The 23824-nt window shown below is 41.7% G+C and overlaps 1 protein-coding gene across 6 annotated transcripts in view; it reads right to left on the bottom strand.

The window, feature by feature from the left end:
- Positions 1–23824, bottom strand: part of CTDSPL (CTD small phosphatase like) — an 81782-nt gene that overhangs the window by 34781 nt on the left and 23177 nt on the right. For 3 of the 6 annotated variants that reach the window (XM_018089224.2, XM_018089222.2, XM_018089221.2), the window contains exons 1-2: positions 13834–13855; positions 559–713 (exon numbers count right to left, since the gene is read on the bottom strand). In XM_018089224.2, the coding sequence (XP_017944713.1) occupies positions 559–713; positions 13834–13840 (162 nt within the window). In that variant the 5' untranslated portion in view covers positions 13841–13855. Of the gene's footprint in view, positions 1–558; positions 714–13833; positions 13856–23824 lie in introns of those variants that run through there. The other 3 variants (XM_018089227.2, XM_018089225.2, XM_018089223.2) reach the window with 1 other exon arrangement.

Consider the following 23824-nt stretch of genomic DNA (forward strand, 5'->3'; position numbering starts at 1 on the left):
GAAGTGCTGAAATTTCTATCAGTTGATTTATTAGGTAAACAAAGCTTAATAATACGGAAAAATGGCCAAAAGCTGATAATTCTGGATTCAGCATGTATTAAACAGAAGTGAACTGCTTAGGGAAAAAGGTCCAAATAATGGTTCTCCCTCTTGTTGATTTGTTTTTTTTTGTCACTAAACCCCTTTTTAAGTGATATTTAAAAGGTTCCACTACGCTCCAGTGGACACATTTTAACCTTCCTGTAATCAGGAAAGGGAACCAAAGCCAGAGACAACTCAGCAGCTGAAATTTTATGAGAAGTCTACTTTCTTGTAGTGTCTTAAAAGTCAGGTTTTAAATGTTGTTTGCTTATAAAATTAATACTGCCAACACTGTCTATGGAAATACTGCTTTTAAACTGCAGCTGAACAGAAAGTATTAGCAATTCACCATCAAGACAGTAATTTTTTCTCTAAATCTTAACAGGTTTCCCTCAGGTTAAGACAAACCTTTGGGAGCAGAGTTAAACCTTGGCTACAAAAGACCCGTATGACAGCAAAATAAGATAAAATCCTGACCTTCTGAAGTCCTCCATTCTCCTCCACCAAAGGAGGCAGAGCACTGGTGCTATTGGTAGATGGTGGTTCGACATTGTAGTCACGAAAGCAGCAGAATAAGGTGCTAAAGATACTTCGACTCCTCTGCTTCTTCAAGCTGATATTACATTGGGACACTAGAGAAAAAAAAACACACAGCAGAAAAATAAATTCATGTATACAGACCTGCTTTTCCAGACCACAACAAGTGCATTTTTAAGATGTATAGTTATTATACTCAGAAGTCTTCAGCAAGATAATCCTACAGAGATTCTCCATCGTGCTGAGACCCACTTCCAAATCAACACATTTTTCCCTTGTTAGACTCATATGGTGATGTCAGCCCACTACAATCATACTGAGACAGTACACTGGGAGTTTTCCAAGTAATATCCAAAGCAAATAATGTAAATACACACAATAACTTGCTGCTAAAATGTGCCTCTGGACTGAGGAAGCAGAATATCTAAACCAAAAGAAAACCACTAAACGCCGGGCATAGTTTCCATCCAAATACAGCATCATGTGTGGAACATTTAAAACTTCTGCAAGGGTCAGGAAAAGCTCTGAGATGTTTCTGAGTTTCCTCTGTTACTGTTTGACAGCACTGCTGGAGGACAAAAAGACACAACACAGAGGCAGTGCTGGGAGCTGCACCACTGGCTGCAGGAACAAGGTTGCAGAGGGTGTTACTAAATAAACAGGAGCCTTGGCCTTGCTTTTCAACTTGTTTATTGGTCCACCAGGACTGAAAAAAAATACTAGCTTGGTAAAAAAATTACATACAGATCACTGAAAGCAAGTGTAACATTTTTAAAGACTGAAAACTGTAGATAAAAAGCAGTTTGGAGGAAAGAAATGCACGTAGGACACCTGGGGATTCCCCTCAGATTCAAATTCGTGAGAATTAAATCTTGAATGCACACAAAAATAAAATGGAGTAATACAGAAGAGTTGAAAAAAGTTTTAGAGTATTTTAAGTAATATTTGATTTGACGACCAAATATTTTAATGATCTGTTGTTATACTTCGAGGTATTACCTATCTAGAAGTATTTGTTTCCTGTGCTGGGTAGAAAACCAAACACTCCCCCATTCCAAAGTTAGAGGGTGAGTGGAATTCTCAGTGAGTCCCATCACACACATCAATATACAATTCCCCATCTTTCCTCCCCTCTCAGATTATTAGAGGACTGCCACATCTACCTGAATGTACAAATATATCAACACAAATGACACAATTGTTAATACATAAAGAAAATTTCAGTGGAAGAAGGAGCTGTGTGTGGAATGGAACTGATCTCCCTGGAAAACCTGAGGGATGGATTCCATCATGCTCTGAAGGTGTGCAGGTTCACACGAGTGCTCTGACAAGAAAGCCACATAGAACAGATTCTGAGTGACCTTCCAAGTACCCTCTGAAAAGAGAAACTAAATCTTCTGATTTTGTAGGCCCAGCATAAGTTAGACATGCAGACTTCCACCTCTAAAAGCAGCTGCAAGGTGTCCAACAAGTCCAACAATGATTTTCTGATCTCCATACAGTCTGTATCTGTGGCCTTTCAGTATGTAAAGAGGGCTTACAAAAAAAAGGGAGAGCAACTTTTTACACAGACAGAGAGCAACAGGACAAGGGGGAACCATTTTAAATTGAAAAATGAGAGATTTAGATTAGATATTAGGAAGAAATTCTTCCCTGTGAGGGTGGTGAGGCCCTGGCACAGGTTGCCCAGAGAAGCTGTGGATGCCCCATCCCTGGAAGTGCCCAAGGCCAGGTTGGACAGGGCTTGGAGCAACTGGGCTAGTGGAAGGTGTCCCTGCCCATGGCAGGGGATTGGAACTGAATTGTCTTTAATATCCCTTCCAACCCAAACTATTTCAGGATTCTGCAGTGAGCAATGCTCAGGTTCAGTTACTAACTGCTATTAAGAGGAAAGTGTACCAGTATCAAAAACTAAAAGTCTATAAAAACTCGCACCATTTAAAAAGTGCTCAGATAAGAGAATAAAGTCAGAATTGTGCACAGATTTGTGCATGTCCATGAGCTTAAGGAAGGTGTTTCATTACTTTAAAAGGCATTTGTAAACTGAAACCAGTCTAACACTGCTTATCAATACTCCAGTCAAACAGAAAACACACACACAACTCTAGTCACTGCTGGTACAAGTTACAGTAAAAGACTCATTCTCAGATTGTCACATTCTGTTTGCAGCAACATGAGTTCAGAAATCCCCAAAGGATGCCTGGGCAGTTGGGAAGGACTTTTTTAAAACAGCAAGAAAACTGGTATTGCAAGCACAAGCAAGTTTGTTGCAATATAAACCAGGCAAGGAGAACTCCTTTCCGACATTAAAAATTGAAATATGCTGAAATTAGAACGGGAAGGACAATGCTGTGTGTCCTGTTCCCTACAGCTACTGCCACAGAAACCTTCCTCATAATTTTTATATTGTTTCCAGCCTCTATTTAAGAATATGAGGGCAAATAATGCCATTTGAATGCAGGTATGAATCACAGCAGCGTGTTTAAACTTTTAACTTGCAGCAGATCAATGGGAACACCATGACCCTTTCAGAACTAAACTGTATCTTCTCTACTTACCACAGAAAGAGGCAGTAAACAGCAAATTGTCTAAATAAACATTCAAAAATCTCAGACAAGAGAAATACTGATTGGTCCAAACCTTCTAAGAACACTTGGATCAAATCACACATTTGAAATCTGGCCACTCCCTTTCACTTACTGAAATATTTGTTCTAGGAAAAATAATCCTTCATGTTGGTTTTAGTCTTAACAATTTTGCCATTCATAACACAGTGGTGTTTTAAATAGGTCTTTCCACTAATTCAGATGTTATTTTAAAGGGATATTCTTTAAAAATAATGTATTATAGAGGTTTTACTGTGATTTAATAAATGATAATTTTGGATGCAGTAAGGAACTGAAGATCTCAAGTGGACTTATGTGCCGTGCTGTATTAACACACAAGGGTATTATCAGAAGTAGAAAAAATTTGCACCATATTTCATTTTTAGCAACTATGACAGTGTTGTGCATCATGGAAAATATCTTCCCCTTCCTTAGTTACACTGAACCACCTGCAATCCCTGTGCTGTTTGCTGGATTTGCTTTTCTTAAAGCAGCGACAGCGCAAATATAACAACTACAAAGGTGAAAAGAAGCATTAATATTGAATCACTACCATAAATTTGGGCATTCTGGATGCCAGTACATTTTTAAAAAGGCAAAACTTCAGAGGACAAAACCTGGCATTCCTTAAAAGCTTATAGATAAGATCAGGTAGTAATGACACTGGAAGGGTAAACTGAATTAGCTAAACTCCAAGTGTGAGTGGCATCCAGCACATGGAATTTCCCCCCCCCCCGTCCATCTTTTGGAAGTTGCAACTTCAATTTCTGCATCAGTTCTCAGCAAATTCCACTTTCATGGCTTTGTCCCATCACATTTTGAACCCACACTGACTTTTAGTGCCAAAGCATCCCATGGCAGGAAAGTCCACAGCTCTGCCAAGAGTTCAGCTGCTTCATAACTCTGACCCTCCATGTTTCTACAGTCTCTAATTCACATTTTTGAGCAGGAGGAACTAGAACACACACAATATCGAGGATGAAAGGAGAGCACCATGAATTTATACACCCACACAATACTTTGTTCTCTTACTTTCCTAATATCTTATTTGAGTTTTACAACAAGTGAGCGCTGGGATAATGTGATTTTTCAGATCTGATTATAACACCAAAATCTCTTCATTAGCAGATATTTCAGGCATCACTGCAAATGTAAATCAAGAATTCTTATGTCTTCCCATGCAGAAAATGTCACATGTATCTACACTTAATTCCATCTGCTATTTTAAAGGCCAGTCATTCAGAATCAGGCTGCCTTCCTACAATTCTTCAGTTAGGTTTTAGGTGTATATACAGGTGCACATATATGCACACACATCTACAAAGATGCACAAACACTCAAGTCTTTCCCTTACAAATTTTGTCACCTTATTTCCTTTTCCATATGGTTTAAGGCCACGCTGAAGAGCAGACTGCACAGATCCCTGTGTAACTGCTGCCCCAGGGATCTCATGGAGGTCTGCAAGAGCCCTCAGTGGAGCACTTTGTCAAATTATCTGAATTTGGAAAAGGTTACCTTGGAAAAGGTAGCCAGAGTCAGAAAAAAGAGCACAGTTCTTCCTGTTCAGAAGGGAAGTCCCTCTGGTACAGATTTCCCCTAATTTAGAAGTATAGGGTCTCACCTATAATTTCCAGATGTCATTTCTAAGGACAAGACTCACTGATCATAATCCATGTGCTACCCACCCACTGCTTGTATGTTAATTCCTGAATTGCCTGGAATCTTCTGGAATCCAAAGCTGGTCCACAGAACTGTGCTTATCAAGGTCTTCTGGCAAGTCCTAATAAACCCACTAAGCCTGGGGAGGGGCTCAAGGAAAGATAAAGATAAGTTTTAAAATAAACTACTGTACCACGTAAGCTTAGATGGAAGTATAGAACCATACTGGGTGGCTGGACAAAGAGAACAGGAAGAAAAACCACCCCACAACAAAGCCCAAATGTTACAGGCAAATGTTATAATAGAAATTAACACCAGAAGTCATCTACAGCATCTCCTCCAACCTCCCTTCACACAGACCATCCTTGGGAGGCACAAGGGTTGTGCTGCTCCTCTCCCACCAGGACAGTTCCAGCAGCAGCACAAGCCACACAGCAAAGGAAAAGATTTTCCCTCATGCACTGAATTATAAAAAAGTTTGGTTCAGGGCTTCTCCCATCACATTTTGCTGTAGGGGTGTGAAATTTCTACACCAGGTAGTTGTGCAGCCTCATACAACCAACCCATCGCTGCTGCAGGAAGCCACTATGGGATAACTGGAAGGCTCCAGCCCATCCCTCTGCAGCCAGGAGTGAGCTAATTACCGCTGGGTTTTTCCTAATTAAATGAATGCAATATCCAGTTCTCCCAAATAATATAAGCTGGGTAATGAAGAGATTTTCCGCTTACAGATGAACTCGCTAAATGCAATAAAACGAACATCTGGGTAGGACGAGCTCTCTGCTAAGAAGTTTGTTTATAGCACAGGATGGAAAGACCCCAGTCAGAATCAAGTGATATTAAACAAAGCCTTTCTTCAAAGGAACCAGTTTTGAAATCTATACATGATTAGAAATGCCTAATTTCTCAAACTTCTTAAGAGGTCGTATCTGATCTTGTTACAGAAGTAAAATTTTATATCCTACATGCCTCAAGACAGAAGCAGTTAAGTAGAAAACCATTAACTCGCTTATACAGCTCTTATTTTTGTGATGTACTGGGCAGGATAAAAATTGTTTTACAATATTTCGTGCCAAATGGGCATGTGATGCCCATATAACTTTGGTTTTGTTTTAAATGCCACCTGTGGTTTATTATTGAAAGGTTCAATCTCCCTCATAAACTTTGCAGAAAATACACAAAGGACAGCCCTGTCACATACCTGAAACAACCACCCACAACTGGTTTAACCTGCAAACATGTACAGCCCAGGCAAGTTGCTCTGCTTAAATTCAGCATGATATATCCCAGAATTATCTTAATTTCAACTGAAGCTGGCAACCTTTTTCCCTCCAACAGAATAATTAAATAAACGTAAGGTTTTGAGTTTTCCACTGAAATTATTACTTTGAAGGGAGGGATCTCAGACTAGTTTAGTGAAATAAAAATCTTTCCAAACCATTTAACTCTCCCTCTCCACCAACCACTTTCACAGGCACTGCATTAGTGGTTTGCTCTGGATGGAGCTGATCACATAGTTACAGGCAAGAAAAAAAGCTTAAAAAATATGTAAGACAGGTAAGGATACTGGGGAAAAATAAGCAAGTAACTTGCTTTTATCTCTGAGATAATTTCTTTAGATCACTGCACTTGAATCTCAAAAAATGTCAATATGATTTATTTTAGGGAATTTTAGGAAAAATGGAACACTGTCCTCATTAACCCATGCCATGATGTTTTGGAAAACAAGCTCAGAAACTGCACCTTTGCGCTAAGATGAAATTGTTACACAAGAACAGCTTATCCCATTCAAACTGAAGTTACCTAGTGGGTATCAGAACACTACAGTTTGCTTTCCATGCCTCCAAAAGTCCTATAAAAACACAATTTCACACAGTACCTAGGACAAAAGGACAAAACTCATCAGGATGGATGTTAAGACAGCTAAAGATGTGCAAAATAAAAAACACTTCTGCCTAAACAAACAACGCTTCGAAAACATTTCTGTTGCAGCAGCCTAAAGCTAAAAAAACCTTCTTTTGCCCTACATAAATTATTTATTACAGTCCTCAAATATGGGTGCATTAAATACCTGCCACTGGTTATTGGATGCTCATATTTTAAGGATCAAAAGCAGTGAAACTCTAAAGTCACTTTTTTAAGACACGACTGGGAACTCAGCACTGCTGTCTCTGTTCAGACTGTGAGGCTTCATGAAACGTAGCCAGTAAATGTTAAAACCAGCAACTGTACACAGAAGCCTCTTAACTGACAAGGAGGGATAAGAAACCATGAAAAGGCTCAAAACAGCACAAAAACCTGACAGATCTGAAGGCAAATTCCAAAACCTTAAAGCTGTTGCTACACTTCAGTCTGCACGCTGCGGTTTGGTTGGACACGTATATAGGATGGTGTAACCTTCACGTGTGTCAGCTTCTCATATAAGCCATGATTTAAACACCTCTTGCAGTATTCCAGAAGTCAGGAGGGGTTGCTACTGGGAAAGACCATGTTAAGAGAAATGCATCTGTCAGAGCCCAACTCCTGCATTTATTCAGCCCGAGTACTGAAGGCAGATCCGCTGCTTCAGGGGCATCCACATTTCTTAATGAAGCTGGGAAGTTAAATACTGTTTTAACAACCCAATTAACCTGCTGAACCACGATCTGAGTGAAATACCTTCAAGTTCAAATTAAGCAGCGCAGATTTTCCCCACCTCCTGTCCTGCTCAAGTGCCTGACAAGCTGACAGGGCTGCACTGAGACCACTTCCCATTTCGAGGAGCAGCACATGTAGATCTGTATCTCTCCAAAGGGCTCATAAGCAGGTCTCCCGTGATCCAGGAAGGAACCAATTAACACACAGCACTTTCATTTTTGTGCTTGTATTGCCTGCCACTGGGACAGAAGATGGATGAGAATACAAAGGAGAAGCTGGGAGATGTCCACCTCCAGTAACTCCTCCAAGCAACATGAGCCAGGGAGCTGCTGTGCCTTTGCCTTCTACATAAACAGCTGAACAGTGTTTAAAGAGGAGCTGAATGTGCCCATCCAGCCTTGCTTTCTCCTTGGAGCTAGAGAAGAATCCAAGCCGTGTTCAGTACCTGTCCTGCCCTCACATCCATCCACCTGGTCCATCCCACGGGAGAGCATCCAGGATGGATGTGCCCTGCTCTTAAAGGCTGACTTATGCACACTCACTGCCCTTTTACAGAGGGCTAAGAAGCTGCTGAACACCTAAAAAAGGTGCTGCAAGGATAGATAACATTTTTGAATGTGTACATATGCACACATATATGCATATATATAGAGTTCACGGTCAAATCTTTTCCTACTATTTGCTTTTTTTTGGAAGAAGAAGAGCCACAGCACTGGGTTCCAGAGGAGCCTATAGATATAAACTCTCAAAATACACATCTGCTTAAAAAAAATAAGGAAATTAAAAACAAAAAGTAAATAAAATAACTAGCCATGCCCCGCCCTTCCATCAGCAGACCATCAGTCTGAAACACGTACATAGGACCAGGACTACTGTGGGGGAAAAAAAAAAAGGTAAAAAAAATATAAGAAATAACTCCCCTCATCTCACTTTCACACTACACACAAGGCCAGGTCACAGCACTGGAGTTTGGTGCTCGCTGGCAGAAGTGATCAAACTCCAAGCTTTTTTTCCGCCTTTGCTGAACCAAAATATTCTACTTCTGTAGTGGAACTCACGCAGTGCAAAAGCGATGCTTCAAACTAGTTTAAGAGCAAAATAAAATACAACAAGTAACGAAAAAGTAGCTCCAGTGCCACAGGATTACCATGGTTTGCAATGGGGTGGTAAACCAGGCTAACTGAAGTATGCAGGCAATGCTATGGAGATGTATTGTGATACAAAATAAACATAACTTCTTGCAGTGACATTATGGAGCCATCTCCCTTGTCCCTACAGTGCTTCAGGAAGCTTAATGTTTTGCCTCAGTCCGCATCTACAAATATTACAGAACCAACATCCACAGACTGATACATTTACGGCAGTGGCACAACATTAAGATCCACTTTAAAAATTATATTTTCTGTAAAAAAAAAACCTGAAGAGCTTGCAGCATTTCTTGGTTGTTTGGGCAAAGGCTGAGCTGCTGGATCTGGAGATTTTCCCAGCGCCGGGGTTTGGAGCGGCAGTTGAACAGGAAATACTGCGCAGTCTGTGCATGCATTACATTCCTGTCCCGCCCCGAGCAGCCGCCAACAAACAAACCTTTCTTCTAGTAAAAGAGAGAGGGGGGAAAAAAAAAAAAAATAGACTGCACAAAGTTCACCAGCAGATGTGGCCTGTGAATCCAACCCGGCCTTTTCTGCTGATAGAAAGAATTCGATGCATTTGCAATGTTGGTGTAACGTCACGGCTTGGTGAAGCTGGATCAGCAAAGACCTGGGAGCCTAAAGCTGCAAAATTCGCAGTGCTGAGGTTCCACGGGGTGCTGCAAGCATGGCAGAGGGTTTGCTTGAAGAAAATTGTGCAAAATATTAGTAGCAGCTTACGATCAAGCTGTAGGAGTCAATTAGAACTGATTTCTGCACTGCAGAAAACACCTGTTTGCAAACAAGGAGGTTGCTTTATTTCTGTTTTACTCAGTACCTAAGTTTTGTCTTCAACCACAAAGCAACACACAGCAACCAGATCTGATGTTTGCCTATCCCGACTCTTTCGAATTGCTCCAAGTCTGGCCTCTTTAAAAAAAAAAATAAAATTCTGGAAGATATTTAATAATAATTTGTTAAATACTCGGGAGGGAAGGCAAAGGAGAAACAAACAAATGGAAAACAGGAGCAGCACACGGGGTCAAAATGGCCGGATCTCCGCGCTTGTTAGTCACGGCTGATCCCCTCTGGCAGCGGGAGAGGATCCGAGTCGGAATGGCAGGGAAGCAAATGTAAACAAGCGAGTGTTTACAGAGCAGAAATATGTACAGTATCCGCTCGGCTCTGCCTCGGGTTGTGCTGACGTGGGACACGGTGGGAAAGGCAGAAAAGAACAACTTGCTCAACCCCGAGCAGCTCCAGCACAGGAAAGGCAACAGGCGGCACCTGGAGCCATCACACAGCCCGAGCACTCGGATGTTTGTCCCCTCACACTCACTAATTTAATTCAAAGCTGGTTTAATAATAACATAAAAAAAGAAAGCCTTTGAACCAATGCTGATTGAATGAAAGAGAGTGATAAAGCTAAAGAAAAACACACTTTTGGGAGAGTGTGTTTTCTTATCACCCATGGTATGAATGGACAGACAGACTGACACACACAGGGGCTCTGCAGCCCAAGGCTGCATCTTCCTCAAGAAGTTATGCCACGAAATCACTATGAAAAAGCTGGAAAAGCCTCTTTTTCTGTGCTCCACAGGCACCACACAGTGTGTAAAACACCAAGCTCCTCACCTGCCGCACAGCTTTTACCCAATCCGTTAATTTTTCAAGACAAAGAGAGATCCAAACCTGAAGGATATTGCTGGACACCAGACCTATAATCAGCTCATTTCCTTATCAAGTTTGTTCAGTTTAATAATCACATTCTATAAGGGTTTTAACAGGGTTTTTCTTTCCTCCCAATGGCCAAATTCACAACCTGAAGCTGTGAAATTTAAGCTGAGCTTTTTCCAGCCTCCTGCCACACACAGGTTGACTCAAACATAGGTGACAGTTTTCAAGTCAAAAAAAAAAAACAGAACTAAAAGTATAAGACAAGTGGTTCACCAAACCCAAAGGTAGAAGAAATTCCTCTCACCTCTTCCTCCCCCCCACCAAAAACCACCACACCTCCAATTAAAGCCTTGATCATCTGAGGAGAATAAGCTTAATTTAATTTTCCTAAATATAGCCCTAAGATGTTCCCATAGAGACAGCAACATTCTCTATGGTACTTTCTGCAGCAAATACTTCAGTAAGGCATCAAATCCAAAGAATTAGTCTATTTTTGCAAGCCTTCTCCTCTCTTTCCTAGGAACAGCTCTTCTCTAACAAATTCACGTTGCAAAAATGTGTTAAAGGGTGCTCCTTTGCAAGGAGAAGTTTTGTTTCTCCATTTCGCCTCATGAATTTTTCATTCACTCCCTGGGGATATTTTGGGACAGGCTACAGTTCTAATTCCTGCCAGGGAAATCACTCATCCAAAGTTTGCTCCCCAAAAGAATACATCCCTAATAGCAAAAAACAAACTAGGACACCTTTTTCTCTTGCAGCTCCTTTGATGCCTATTTCCAATCCCCACTTATTTCTCCAAACCCACTGCTATTTTGTGGATATTCACTGCAGATCCCAAAGACTTCACCCTGTGTGAAAATACCCACGTAAAACAATGGTGTTTCTGCCAACATGTTTTACAGAACCAAAGCCATTTAAATCATAAAATTTCTGGAAAAGATTTTGTCTTAATGGAGTATAGAACGTGCATGACTAACTATGAAACAGGTACCTTCTTTCTTTGGAAGAAAAATAGAGGTGGCTTAACTTTAAAAAGACATTGACTTTAACAGACCTTTAGTTATTTGGTATGATTACTGTTGTTCTCCATTCCTCTCTGCCCCTCCCCAAGTTTCTCTACATTATGAAACCCAGAGACAAAGGAATAAAGAGGAATCCCACTCATTTGGAAGAGGAAACTTTATCTGAATCACTGTATTATCTATGCTTCAGTCATTAGTATAATTTAAAAGTAACAGCTGTTAGTAACAACTAAAACGCTCTTAAAATCCATTTACAGGCTCCATATGCAGCAAGTATCACTTAGCAGGTTACTTGAATCCAGAGCAAAACAAAAACATCAGATTTTGATTATAAACTTATTTGTTGCATCTTTGGTTGCAGGGATTTCTCAAGGAGCAGTCCAGGTTACACTGGAGTATCTGCTGGGACACAATCTGAAGAAACTGGAGAAATTGCTGCCAAAATAATTTCTTCTCCAGCTTTAGCTTCCATGGAGTGTATTTTACCCAGTCTTGGACAACCCTTCATAAATTCATTTTTTTTAATACTTGCAATATTTATGGACATGTAACACAAGTGCCTATTGCAGAGAGAAAAAAATGTAATTTTGTTTGCTGCTTGCTTTCTTCAAGCTGTTGCATCCGCCCTCACCAGTTAAATTGACCAAAATTCTCTCCAGCTTAAGTTTTCAGTAAAACCTACATATATTCTGTAACTATTTTAAATCTAAAGTAATTACAGTATCAACCACTGCGGGTTTTCAGTTCAATGGAAGTGTCACCTGCAGAACAGAAGCTCTGCCAGGTATCTCTGACAAAAATTTGAAGCTGTAACAGAGCATCTATTGTTACACACTAAGTAAAGAAGTGAGGAAAAACCCCCACAGAAGCACATTGTAAAGTCTCATTAATAATTTGCTAAAATATCTCACTGGTGCTGCATGAGCCCTCTCTCTCCTTGGCTTTTAAACTCGGGGTTTTTTTTAATATTAACTGTATTTTCAACTGATCCCAAGAAATAAGTTGGAAAATATTCAATCCAAGCTCTTCTGACCTTGTACTTTGGACTCAAGATAATTTTACCCATTCAGCATTCCCAGACCATTGAAAGCAGCACATTCCCACCTGGAAATCTGATATTTAGAAAGCTAAAACTAGATTAGGAATGAAACAAAAGATACAGGAAACTGCAAGCTTTGTATGATAAAGTGACTACAGTTTTGAAAAAAAAAAAAAAGGGCATCGAAAACTTGATGAACTTCCAGCAATTCCTTTCTAGAACAAAGACACAGTTTATTGCCCGTTGAGAAATTCAGCTAATAAGAAAGATTAATTTATTTTATTTTATTAACAGGAGGGGATTTTTTAAAAAAAGCACTTTGGTGCCTTAAACAAGTACTCAGATGCCTCGACCAAGCTGACAATTCAGCTGCAGGTTGGAACAGCTGCAGACACGTTTAATTGCTTCTCCAAATACCCAGGACGTCAAGTACTTTTGACCTATTTGAAATATCCTAAACTTTGTACTAAAGGAATGCACAGGATTTAATGCCCATGCTCTAACTTCTAACAATCCTGTAGTGCTGAAAGCAACCCACCTGCTGTTTTACAGAGAACTCATGGGAAAGACTGAGTGCTGTATGGTAACTAATAATTATGTTAAATAACCAGTGTCTTCAGCTCTACAAGTTTGGAAAAGTTAAAAATAAACTGTTTCCTTAATTGCATCAGGAAAAAAAAAACCAACAAAAACAGTACAGTAACTTTTTGTTGTTTACTGGGGCAAAACTGATATATGTAATTATGTGGATACGTTCTACAACTCCCACTCCTGTTATTCCCACACAAAGGCCATGCACTGACCTTACCAAAGGTAGTCTAATAAAAAGTAAAAATAGCACCTGAGCCCATCAACAAAATTAAAACTTTTCCCCAGCTTACTTCTTCAGAATGTGCCTTTGTGTTAATTTTAAGGGAGAACCCAGGCATGAGGCAACAGAAATCATTCTAATTTTGCATCTTGCTCAAGTCCCAGCCTCTCTCAGCAAACGTACCTACCAAAGCTGTTTATGCAGAATATTTCAGATCAGCTGGTCACTGCCCAAAAAACAAACCCAAAACAACCAACAACAACAACAACAAAACCCCAATAAAGCTCTTTTCCTTCACCACTGATGCAGTGGCAGGGGTGAGCAGTGTATTTAGTGTGCAGTGATGCAATACTATCACCACTGTTTTGCATCCTTCTCCTCCTTGGGGTAAAAGAGCCAGACTTCCACCATCTACATTAAATAGATTGTGGAATCACAGAATGGCTTGGGTTGGAAGATACCTTAAGGATCATCCAGTTCCAACCCCCCTGCCATGGGCAGGGACACCTTCCACTATCCCAGATTGCTCCAAGCCCCATCCAACATGGCCTTGAACACTTCCAGGGATGGGGCATGAGATCTTACAGTGCCTGTTGTTCTCAGAACTAAAGAAAGCCAGGTCTTGCAGAGCACTTACTCTTCATCTCTTCGGGAGGTAGGAGCCTTCTCTTATTACCAGCACTTGTAATAGCAGAGGTCCCAGTTCTGCTCAGGGGAGAGAAGCAGCTGATGAGCTCACGAGGAGCCCAGACCACGTGATGGATCCAGTACATTTACTGCACTTACGCTTAGATGGGAAATCCCAGGCACAAGGACCCACAAATGCGAACTCACATTAAGTCTGTACCTACCCAAGCACTTAAAAAGCCATCTTGAGGATGTGCCCCTTCTCCTCTCCTCACAAATAACAAGCTCTCAGCTTACAGAGCCTGCAGGACTCAGCACTGCTCCTCTTCAGCCACTTCACGCTCCCTGTGCTGCTGTCACCCACTCAGCCTTTGCCCCTCTCCAGTTCAGGTGGCTGCACTGACTCTGCCAGCAGGTGTTCACACAACCACTCCCTGGTAACCCAAATTGAAGGGAAGAGGGGCACAGCAACAACAATTTCTAACTGAAAACCCTCCCGTGTGCCCCCGGGACCCCCAGCTGCGTGGGGCAAACCTGCACTGAGAGCAAAGCGGTGCCTGACACGGTCACACCTGCACAGCCGGGTGTGTTGTTTACCCTGATAACTTTAAAAACCCCTTTCTGGCCCGAATAATGAGTATTATGCCCTGTACTATACGGCACAAGCGATTTTAAAGGCTTTTGGCTGAGCGCTATCAGTTTGGGCAGAGCCTCTCCCTGCCCATTTGGCTCCTTCTGCCCAGCCCCAGCACATTCAGTGAATTACTAAAATCTAAACAGGCTCTGCATTTGAATTGATCTCCCAAAGCTGCACAGAGCTCCAGCAGGAAAGCTCTGTATGCACTGGCACGCCTGCTGCAAAACAAGATAAATACCTGGCACCCCTCCCGCTCCTCCATAACCAAAATGAGGACAAATAGCTGCATTATTGGCTTCATTAGTGCCTGTCTTAGGAGATCTTATTTTTCTTGGGAATAGAGGAAAACATCCCAAGAGAGACACTGGAACAGGCCTCCCAGAGGAGCTGGGCAATACTTCCACAACGCCACATCCCTGGAATTGTTCAAGGCCAGGTTGGACAGGGCTTGGAGCAGTTTGGTCTAGTGGAAGGTGTCCCTGCCCACGGCAGGGGGTTGGAACCAGACGATCTTTAAGGTCCCAACCCAAACCATTTTGTGATTCTATGAAATCCCACGACCAAACAGGATTTTCCCAGAACAAAATTTCCCAAAGATCAAGAGCAAAATTCTGGATCTAACTCTTGCAACACTACAGAGACATTCTCCTTTCTGCTAGAGAACTCTACTCCAGTGACATGTGAGCATAAACAAAGGCACTGGTCCCCTCCCACAGTCCCCACTCCAGCAAGGAATTCCAGCCCTGAAAAATAAACAAAGTAAAGTCCAGTGTGTTTAAGACATGCACTGCCAAAAATCTCCTGCCAACACCCAGCCAGCTGGTGGTGGGAAGTCTCTGGGTGGTAACGGGTCTCAACACTGGACAAAACTATTATTTTTTTTGTTCTAATTACATCATTATAGCTCCAAAGTAGTTTCTGTGGATGTTCTCCTTAACCTCCTGGTAGCTCGGCCCTCAGCCCAGCTGACCACAGCAGTGCTCACACAGCCAAGCTGATAAGCACTTGTAGGGCACAATTCATCTGATTTGCTCACACTAGAACCCACCCTAAAAATGCCAATTTTTTTTTCCTTCTCTCCACTGGGAGCCCCTGGTGAACAGCTCAGCTGTTTTTACTGCAAACATTTACAGTTAGGGGAAAGATCACCATCCCCCACAGCGCCACTTTAGCCTTTCCTGTAAGTCCGTGGAGTTGGCCAAGACCAGAAACAATCCAACAAAGTTGCTTATCCTAAAAATGCTGCAAAACAACCCCTTCATTTAATCCTTCTGCTCCTCTACCCAACGCTGCTATTTCCTAACCGCTCCACACTACTAATCTGCATATCCAAAATACAAATGGAAAATGCTGTGCCTAAGAAAAACAAAACGCAGGAACAGCGCGAGATTCCATAACAAGGCTGGATTGGGAACACACTGGTCACCAAACACAGCTTCCTGCACCTCCCAGGTGGGCTCCCAACGTTCAGGATTCTTGAGGAATCCTGTGAGTTGTCCATAATAGGCTGCAAAAAAAACGCCACTGTACAGAAAATTCTGATGAAATTCTGAACGTTTCGTGGAAGATTATTTGTCCGAAATACTTTGTGTAGCAGCTGAAAGACCACAGCACAATTCCCAAGGGAAAGAGCTTACATAAACAGGGCAAAGCTTCTGGATGGGCTTTCACAGCAGGTTGGTTGTTTTTTTTTTGACACTCTTCCTTCCTCCTTTTGCCCAGAGGTGAAAGTGGAAAGTTTTCTCATCCAGAGGATGCCTTGGCCACAGAGTACTTAAACAAACACGGTATTCACAAAACTTGGGGTTTTTCTTTCTCACTGGAGAAAATTCAACTGTTCAAAGGCCTTACTGAATCAGCTGGTGCACATGTACAGGTGAGCCCAAGCACTGAAGAGGCTGTTTCACCCCTTCCTTTAAGACAAGGATGAGCACAATTTCCAAATACCTTTCACAAGCCACACGTTCAAACACGCTTCACCCCCACCTGCACACAACACGAGGTGATTACAACACTCCTGGAATGTTTGTACCTGCTCTCTGGCCACAGGTTTTAAACTTCCCACCACCATTTTATGCCTTGTCTTCAATCCCAAAGATAAGTGTGTTCACAGACAACATTAAAAAATTGCGAGTTCTACCAATCTGAGACATCGTGCCTATGATGCAAACCCCTCTGTCAGCTGGTCCTTTATATGTCATTGGGAATTTCATACCAAACATTAAGGATTAGGGCTGGAAGGGAATACGGAAGAAACACGCAGTTTCTCCTGGAACCACAAGTTTTGGATGCTCCCATCAAAAGGAAAGAATACAAAAATCCAGCTAGACCCAGAAGGTTCTAACTGCTCCCAGTGACAGCTCCCAGTGACAGCTGGGGAAACAGAACTGAGGTTTCCCAAACTCTGGATCAAGTGACGAAAGACAACACTGCATTGTACTTCTTAATGGGATGTATGTACTGCAAAGCACACATGGAAAGGTCAACCCCGCTCGTGAGAACAACCAGTTCAAGTCCAAGGAGAGCCAGATCCACTTTTCTGCTCCATTCCAAATCTCCATTTTTTTTTTTGGATAAGCAGTTTCATAAGTTTTGTGCCATGGTTCCTTATCTATAAGAAAAACTTTTTAAACCCAAGATAAAAAACACCTGCAGAACATTTCTTTCTTCATTTTTATTTTCAAGTAAGGCACACAGCCTTTCACTAGGAGCCTGGGGCTGAATATATATATTAAAAATTGAGAGGTGCTCATATAATTTAATAGTAAGCTCTAGAGGAGTATTTAGCTTGTCACATCCTAACTTTACTCCCTTATCACAGGTAGCAAAAATTCCTGTTTTATCCAATGTCTGGAAATGACATTAACCATATCTAGGAAATCCTGATAGGTGAGGTCTTGCATTTAAGTAACAATTAAGTTATGCTTCCATAAGATATAATTGTGGTGTTTGGACATTACTAACTCCAGATATTTTTCCAGTTAATAACCTAATCATTGCATAAAGTTCTAGGAACAGCCAATGGAACAGGCAAATCTGGAGAGCTCTTTTCTAAACATGCAACTTGCTATTTTTTTTCCTTGAGTCATTTCAGGCAACTAAACCAAGCATGATCTAGGAACGGGAAAGCACCAAGGAAAAAGATCACTAAAAATGATGTCACTTGGCTTCTATTTCTTGTTTATAGTGATACTACAGCAGAAAACATAATTATAAACATCAGTTTGTACCCGGTATAAGATATTCCACATTGAAAAAATGGATTGTATTACATAATGCTAAATAGGTTTAAAGGCTTCTCCAAATTCCAAAGCTCACACACATTTTGCCTGCCTTAATAAACCAAAAGTACACACAGATCTGCATGAACACCTGGGGTGCAAATGCACACATCTGGAAAAGCCAGCTTGAAAGTGGTACAAGTAAGAAAAATGTGCTTTCCAGCCCTGTATCCAAACCAGAGAGGTAATAATTGTTAAACATGGAGTTTAAAGCAACTTCAATAAACAGTCACTCCGTCATTCTAAAAAGCACATTCTGACTGGAATTACCCTCATTTTTATTTTATTTTATTTTTTTTTTTAGGAATTGAATTGCAGTAATGTTGTACGAATTATTCAATGATTCTATCAGCTTATTTTCAACCAAATTCTGTTTTCTTTTCCCTGAGGAAATTCTAACAGTACTTGCATGCACCACTCCAGTATTAGCAAGAGTTAGAGGCCTTTATGCTCTTTTTTTTCTATACAGATAATGTATTCTTCAAGCTCATTTCCACTGAGGGGAGAAAAAAACGCTTTCAGCTTGGCTTTCCTCATGAATAATACATTAAAAATTTAATATTAGAGAACAAATCTTCTTTTTAAGCCTCCAGAAACAGTACTATATTTGCCCTATTACTTTGAAAAGATTCATGTACATATTTAAAGACGGGTAAACCATAAGCTCCTGTTCTCCGTAATTAAGCTGCAACAAAATATTTCCCCATTTATCAGACCAATTCTAAAACAATTCTGTGTAGCTTTATAACTGTCATTAAAAAAAAGATAATCCCTTACCGTATCCACAACAAGGACTGTAATGCATTTTGTTCCATAACTCTGTGTTAGAATATCAAGTGGAACAGATATTTTTTTTTTTTTCAGCCATTCACAAAAAACCAGTTTGTTTACACGGAGGAGACGGGAGAATCCTGATTTCGAGCAGGAAACCGAAATCCACATGAAAACACATTTCCACAACAGCAAAAATTATGTAAGGGAGGAGAGGCAGGAGAAAATAAGCGCCTGGTAAAAGGATGAAAACTTCTAGGAAGAGAAGAGTCCTTCTAAGAACAGCAGCCGCATCGATCTCGTGCCACTTGTTCAAGCCTCTGCTCCGTGGGCTGATGGCTCCATCACGGCCTCAGGCTTCCGATTCCTTCTCGGGCTTGTGTAAAAATAAACAAACTGCTGAATGTGAACCCAGATGTTTCAGAAATCAGAAAGCAAGAGTCCAATCGTGCCGCTACAAGAGGAGCATTTTTAAGTGTTCGCGTCTGGCGAGGCTGCGCTAACAAGGCGGGATCGCTGAGTTCAACTCCCTGGAGGCTCCCAGCATCTTTTCCAGGAAGCCACCAGCAAGTTCATGACACTGAAGGAACTGGACAAGGTGTCCTTTGAGAAAGGAGCACACTACAATCTGCAGGATGAAGGACAAATACAACCGACACAAACTCTGCCTTTGCTGCTCAGGGCTGGGTCACTAATGTGGCCTCAGCACAGAGAGGGACTGATGGCTGGGCTCGATCATCTTAAAGGGTTTTTTCCAACCTAAATGATTCTACAATTTCCATGCATTGCCTTTGGTGGAAAGATGAGCCAAACGGGAAAGGAAGAAAGGGCAAAACATTAATTTTTATTAAGGTGACTGGAAGAAATGCTGTGGACTCAACTGTATGGCTGCAACTACAGGTTTCAACCAACATCAGCCCAATTATCCTTTCAAGGTAACTTCTAATTTCTCTTTAAGGTATCACATTCCACATGATTTGGGATACTCTGCTCATTTTCACAGAAAGACAGACAAACTTTTCTTCTCTATCTCATTTATTACAAATCCTTCTAAAATTATCATTAAGCTATGATTAAGCATTCAAGGACTTTACCACAGCTTGGACTTTTAGCGGGCTCTTCACGTTCCCTACAGAAAGGCAAGACATGGGAATCAGAAACTCTCTCATGCCTGGTCTGCAGGGAACTATCTAGCAACTATCTTGTTGATCTGTTCCCAGATCACAGGTCATGGAAGTGAGCTGTAAACCCTGTCACAAACACATTTCTAATCCAGTTTTCCAAGGGCAGTGAGGTCCTGGCAAAGCTTGGAATCAGCACTGTCAAGTCGCTTGGCTTTACAGTGTCCATGAAAAAAGGACGAAGCAACTTGTGGCTCTTCCACTAAAAAGCAGTGAAATCCTCGTGTTGCCTTTTTTCCAAGAAGTTGCATTTTCCTACTTCTCAATATCTGCTTTATCCTTAACTACAAAATTCATGAGGAGCTCTTGCATCTAAACCCTCTCAGAAACAAACCCCTGCTGCCTTCTAAACCCATGAGGAGCTGCTAAAGCTGCCCCTCACCCAGCTCCTGCACTCGGCTTTGCAGTGACAGTGACTGCCCCAAATGTCCCCCGTGTCCCAGAGCAGGAAGTCCATCCAGCAGCAGCTGGCAGGCAGCACAGAGATCCACACAGCCTATGTTTGTCCATTACCCTTTTCCTCTTGGCCGCCGCCTCGGCTCTGTGAGCTCCTCTCCCCTTATACAGGAAGCCGGGGCCTCAAGCTTAATCCTGCACATTCAGTTCTCTGCTCTTCCAGCTACCACTACAAATGTACTCTCCCAGAAAAGAAAAAAAGCAAGCATGGAAAGCTCTCGCAATCCAATCTTTGCTAAACTTCTCCACGGTGAGATTATTTCTTTTTTTTCTTTTTTTTTTTTTCCTGGGAGAAAACTGAAGGAAAGATTAACAAATTCCCGCAGCTGAACAAACACACTAAACGTTATTCATCACAGAGGGGAGCAGATAATCCAAATCTGAAGGTCCAAACAAACCTTGCAACACCACTACAGCCAGAAAACCACCGAAGTCCCAGGATCTTCATTCGTGTTTCGGTGTTACACGTCAGGCATTTCATGTGAGCCAGATGAGCTGCACTCCAGCACTTTCACTGGCTTGTGTGCAGGGTTGAGGAAGTGGGAGCAGTGATAGAACCTGCAGGAGGATGGGGAGGAAGATGTGGTTGCAAGCAAAAAGCTTGACCACAGCAGCCTGGGAACCCAGTGCAGCAGATCCAGTGGGTAAAACAAGGAAGGAGGAGTCTACAACTCTCATTTCTCTTCTTTTAGTCTAAAACCTGTGAAGTTTCTCTGCAGTAAAGTATCTACCCCATCTACTGCTCTGCCTGCTCGCTCCATGCCAGGTCTGGACTCCACCAGGAGCCCTTTCCACCCTCAGAACAGCTTGTTTCCTTCTTACCCTAAGAGGGTGAGTATCTCCTTTTCCTCTCTCTTGACCACAACAACACTGCCAGGACCACCCCAGTATATTCCAGAGGGAAAACACCCAACCAAGCAAGCATCAGATTTCTGTATCTTGAGACATGTTTTGTAATGTTATATGTGTGTCCCCTCCCAGCAGCTTCCTCAATTCCTTCTTCCTGAACCTCACGGCCTAAAATAGAGTAAAAAAACCCTTCCTGTCATCCTTTCCAATTATTTTGGCAACTTCCTCAATTACTGACCGTAGGTAAAATTCCTACAGCACACATAGAGACATCCTGCAATTTGCTTACAGGCATACATGGCACTCTGGGAAGGGCAGGACTGCCCAGATCCCAGACTCACCATTCCTTCAACTGCTGACTCTGAGCAGCAGCCAACTCCACTACACCTCTTACTGGATTTACTCTAAATAATGTAACAATATTTAAGATGTAGACAGTACAACACCAAACCACCGCTGACTTAAGCACTGACTGTTGTACCCAGAGCCTCATCCAAAGGAGCTGATGTATCTCCTAATGTCTGAGGTTGGCTGAGCAATGGCAGCTACTCATGGAAGTAGCATGGGATGTGCAAATAGTACCACAAATCAAGGATGCCTTAGAGCACCCTTCCTGCCACCAGTCCCTCTAGGTATTCTGCAAAAAGCATCTGATATGGTAAAAAGAAGAGGTGCCTTCTGAAAAGGAAGGGAAGAAGAGCTTTAAGTTCCAGCTGAATTTATTTATTTCAGGGTGCTTCACCTGCTGATTCAAGGTGCTTCTGGTGGTATGAATGAACCTGATGCTTTTAAACATTCATCCTTTATTTCATGTTCAACTGCATATAATGGTTAATAACGTAATAGCAAGAAGAGGTGGGAAGAAAGGAAAAGTGACTATACATGGACTAATAACAGAATTAACCACACCAACACACCTTTTCTATATGAAAACCTGTGTGCCACTGTCAGCACTACTGTGGGTTCTGCTGGCAATTTAACTGCTGACATGCAGTTGTCACATCAGTCACAGGAACTAGGGGCAGATACAGAAATAAATAAAAGTCAGGATTCCTCTCCACAGAATTAAAAAAAGTTCTCAGTTTCTTCAGCCCTTCACTGCAGGTCAGCTTTTCTCCTCTCATTGCTTTCTCCCTGCTCCTTGCAAAGCTCTCAACTCCCAGTCCAGCACTCAAAGCTTTACACAGCAGCTCAGAAGTCATCTTTCCAAAACAGGGTACAGCAGGACGACTTCACCGTTCTTACAAATCAGCTGTCACGTTGGAATGTGTAAACAGACATATATCTCCTTTTTTTTTTTTGCTGCTACGTGTCAGATCTCACTACTACAAATACCTCAGGATTTTCTAAGGTCTAAGCAAAACAACCACTTGTCTTTTCTTCTGTTTTCGCAGTGGTTTATTCCACAAAATCTTGAAAGAGTCTGATCAAGTAACATGAAAAACACAGGATATACATTTAGCTCACCCAGGCCCTTTCTATTTTTAGTGGAAACACCCAGTGTGGCTCCTATTTCAGTACCTGCAGATTCTGCAAATGTCTTCTCCATTGCATCACACAGGTCATCAGTGACCAGTGACAGATCTGAGCACACCAGGGCACTGTCCCACCTGCCACATCCCTGGGAAGGCCCTGGACTACTGACACGTTATGCAAAGATTTCTGCACCCATTTTACAGCAGCTTATATGCAGACCCCATTTTTCTAGTTTATTCTTAAAAGCTTTATTTCAACGTGTGGTAATCTACTAATTTTTCTTTCCCCTGTTATCAAGTTACAGAAATAAGTTCAGTTTCTGTGACATGGTTTATTTTTGAAGAGAAAAATCTGCTGGGTGTTATTGGCTTCCTTGGTTTCTTGCAGTATTTCTCAAGTTTCTGCATTCTTTTCTGAAAACTGAAATTAGAAATTATAAATAAGGCAGCCTAGGCAATATTTTAATTCTTACAGGTTTTTTTAGAAGCTTATTTACTCTTCACAAGGTGTCAAAGGTAACAGCTCACAGTTCTGAAGTTGTACAGTTTCACACCAGCCACAAGGCACCCAATGATTTAATGTGCCATCTGCTCCCAATTAAAATCTTAGCCAGAGACTGATACAAGCTTCCCTTCCCCCATTTTAATACAATATTTTAGTGTCAGAAGTTGGTGACTTCCCTTTCCTGCTGAGCACCAGACCAAATCCCTTGTTTTCCTTTCGCTACTACAATACTCACCAATTCTCTGCCTTCCCCACAGCCACTGCCAGGTGCATGTTCTGGCAAGCACAAGTCGGAGAACACAAAAAAATTAATTAAAAATAATTTAAAAACAACATCCAAAAATACCAGGGAAGCAAAAATATTCTTTATATTTATCCCTGCTCAAATCATCCCTATTGGAAACTAGGGCAGACCTTTTGCAGGCTTCCTTCCTTCCTTCTTATGCTGGAAAAAGTTATCAACTTAGTAAGTTACTATATTTTCCATCCTTCATTTGAACTGGGACAGCCTGTGCCATCTCCATAATAAAAAATTCTGTTAAACTGCTACTTCATCTTAAATCCTCTTTTTCTTTCAGGTTTGCATCTGAAAGAATTGAGGCACGCTGCCAGCTTCTCACAGATTACTGAAGTTTGCCACCCTGTAGCTCACTGATTTTAATGTTTCTGCTCTTTCTCTCTTTTCCCCCTTGAACCTTCTGGTAAGTGTCACCATTTCAGTCACCCTTTTCTGAGCCACCTTCTGCTTTTGTGCCCTTGGTGCCTCCAGGGATCTCTCTCAGCTGCTCTTCCTGCATCAAAGTCTGTTGGAACACGAGGAGGATGTGCCCCCGCTGCACCCCTTCC

Source organism: Manacus vitellinus, unplaced genomic scaffold (assembly GCF_001715985.3).
Source record: "Manacus vitellinus isolate BGI_N305 unplaced genomic scaffold, ASM171598v3 scaffold_12_pilon, whole genome shotgun sequence".
Taxonomy (NCBI): domain Eukaryota; kingdom Metazoa; phylum Chordata; class Aves; order Passeriformes; family Pipridae; genus Manacus; species Manacus vitellinus.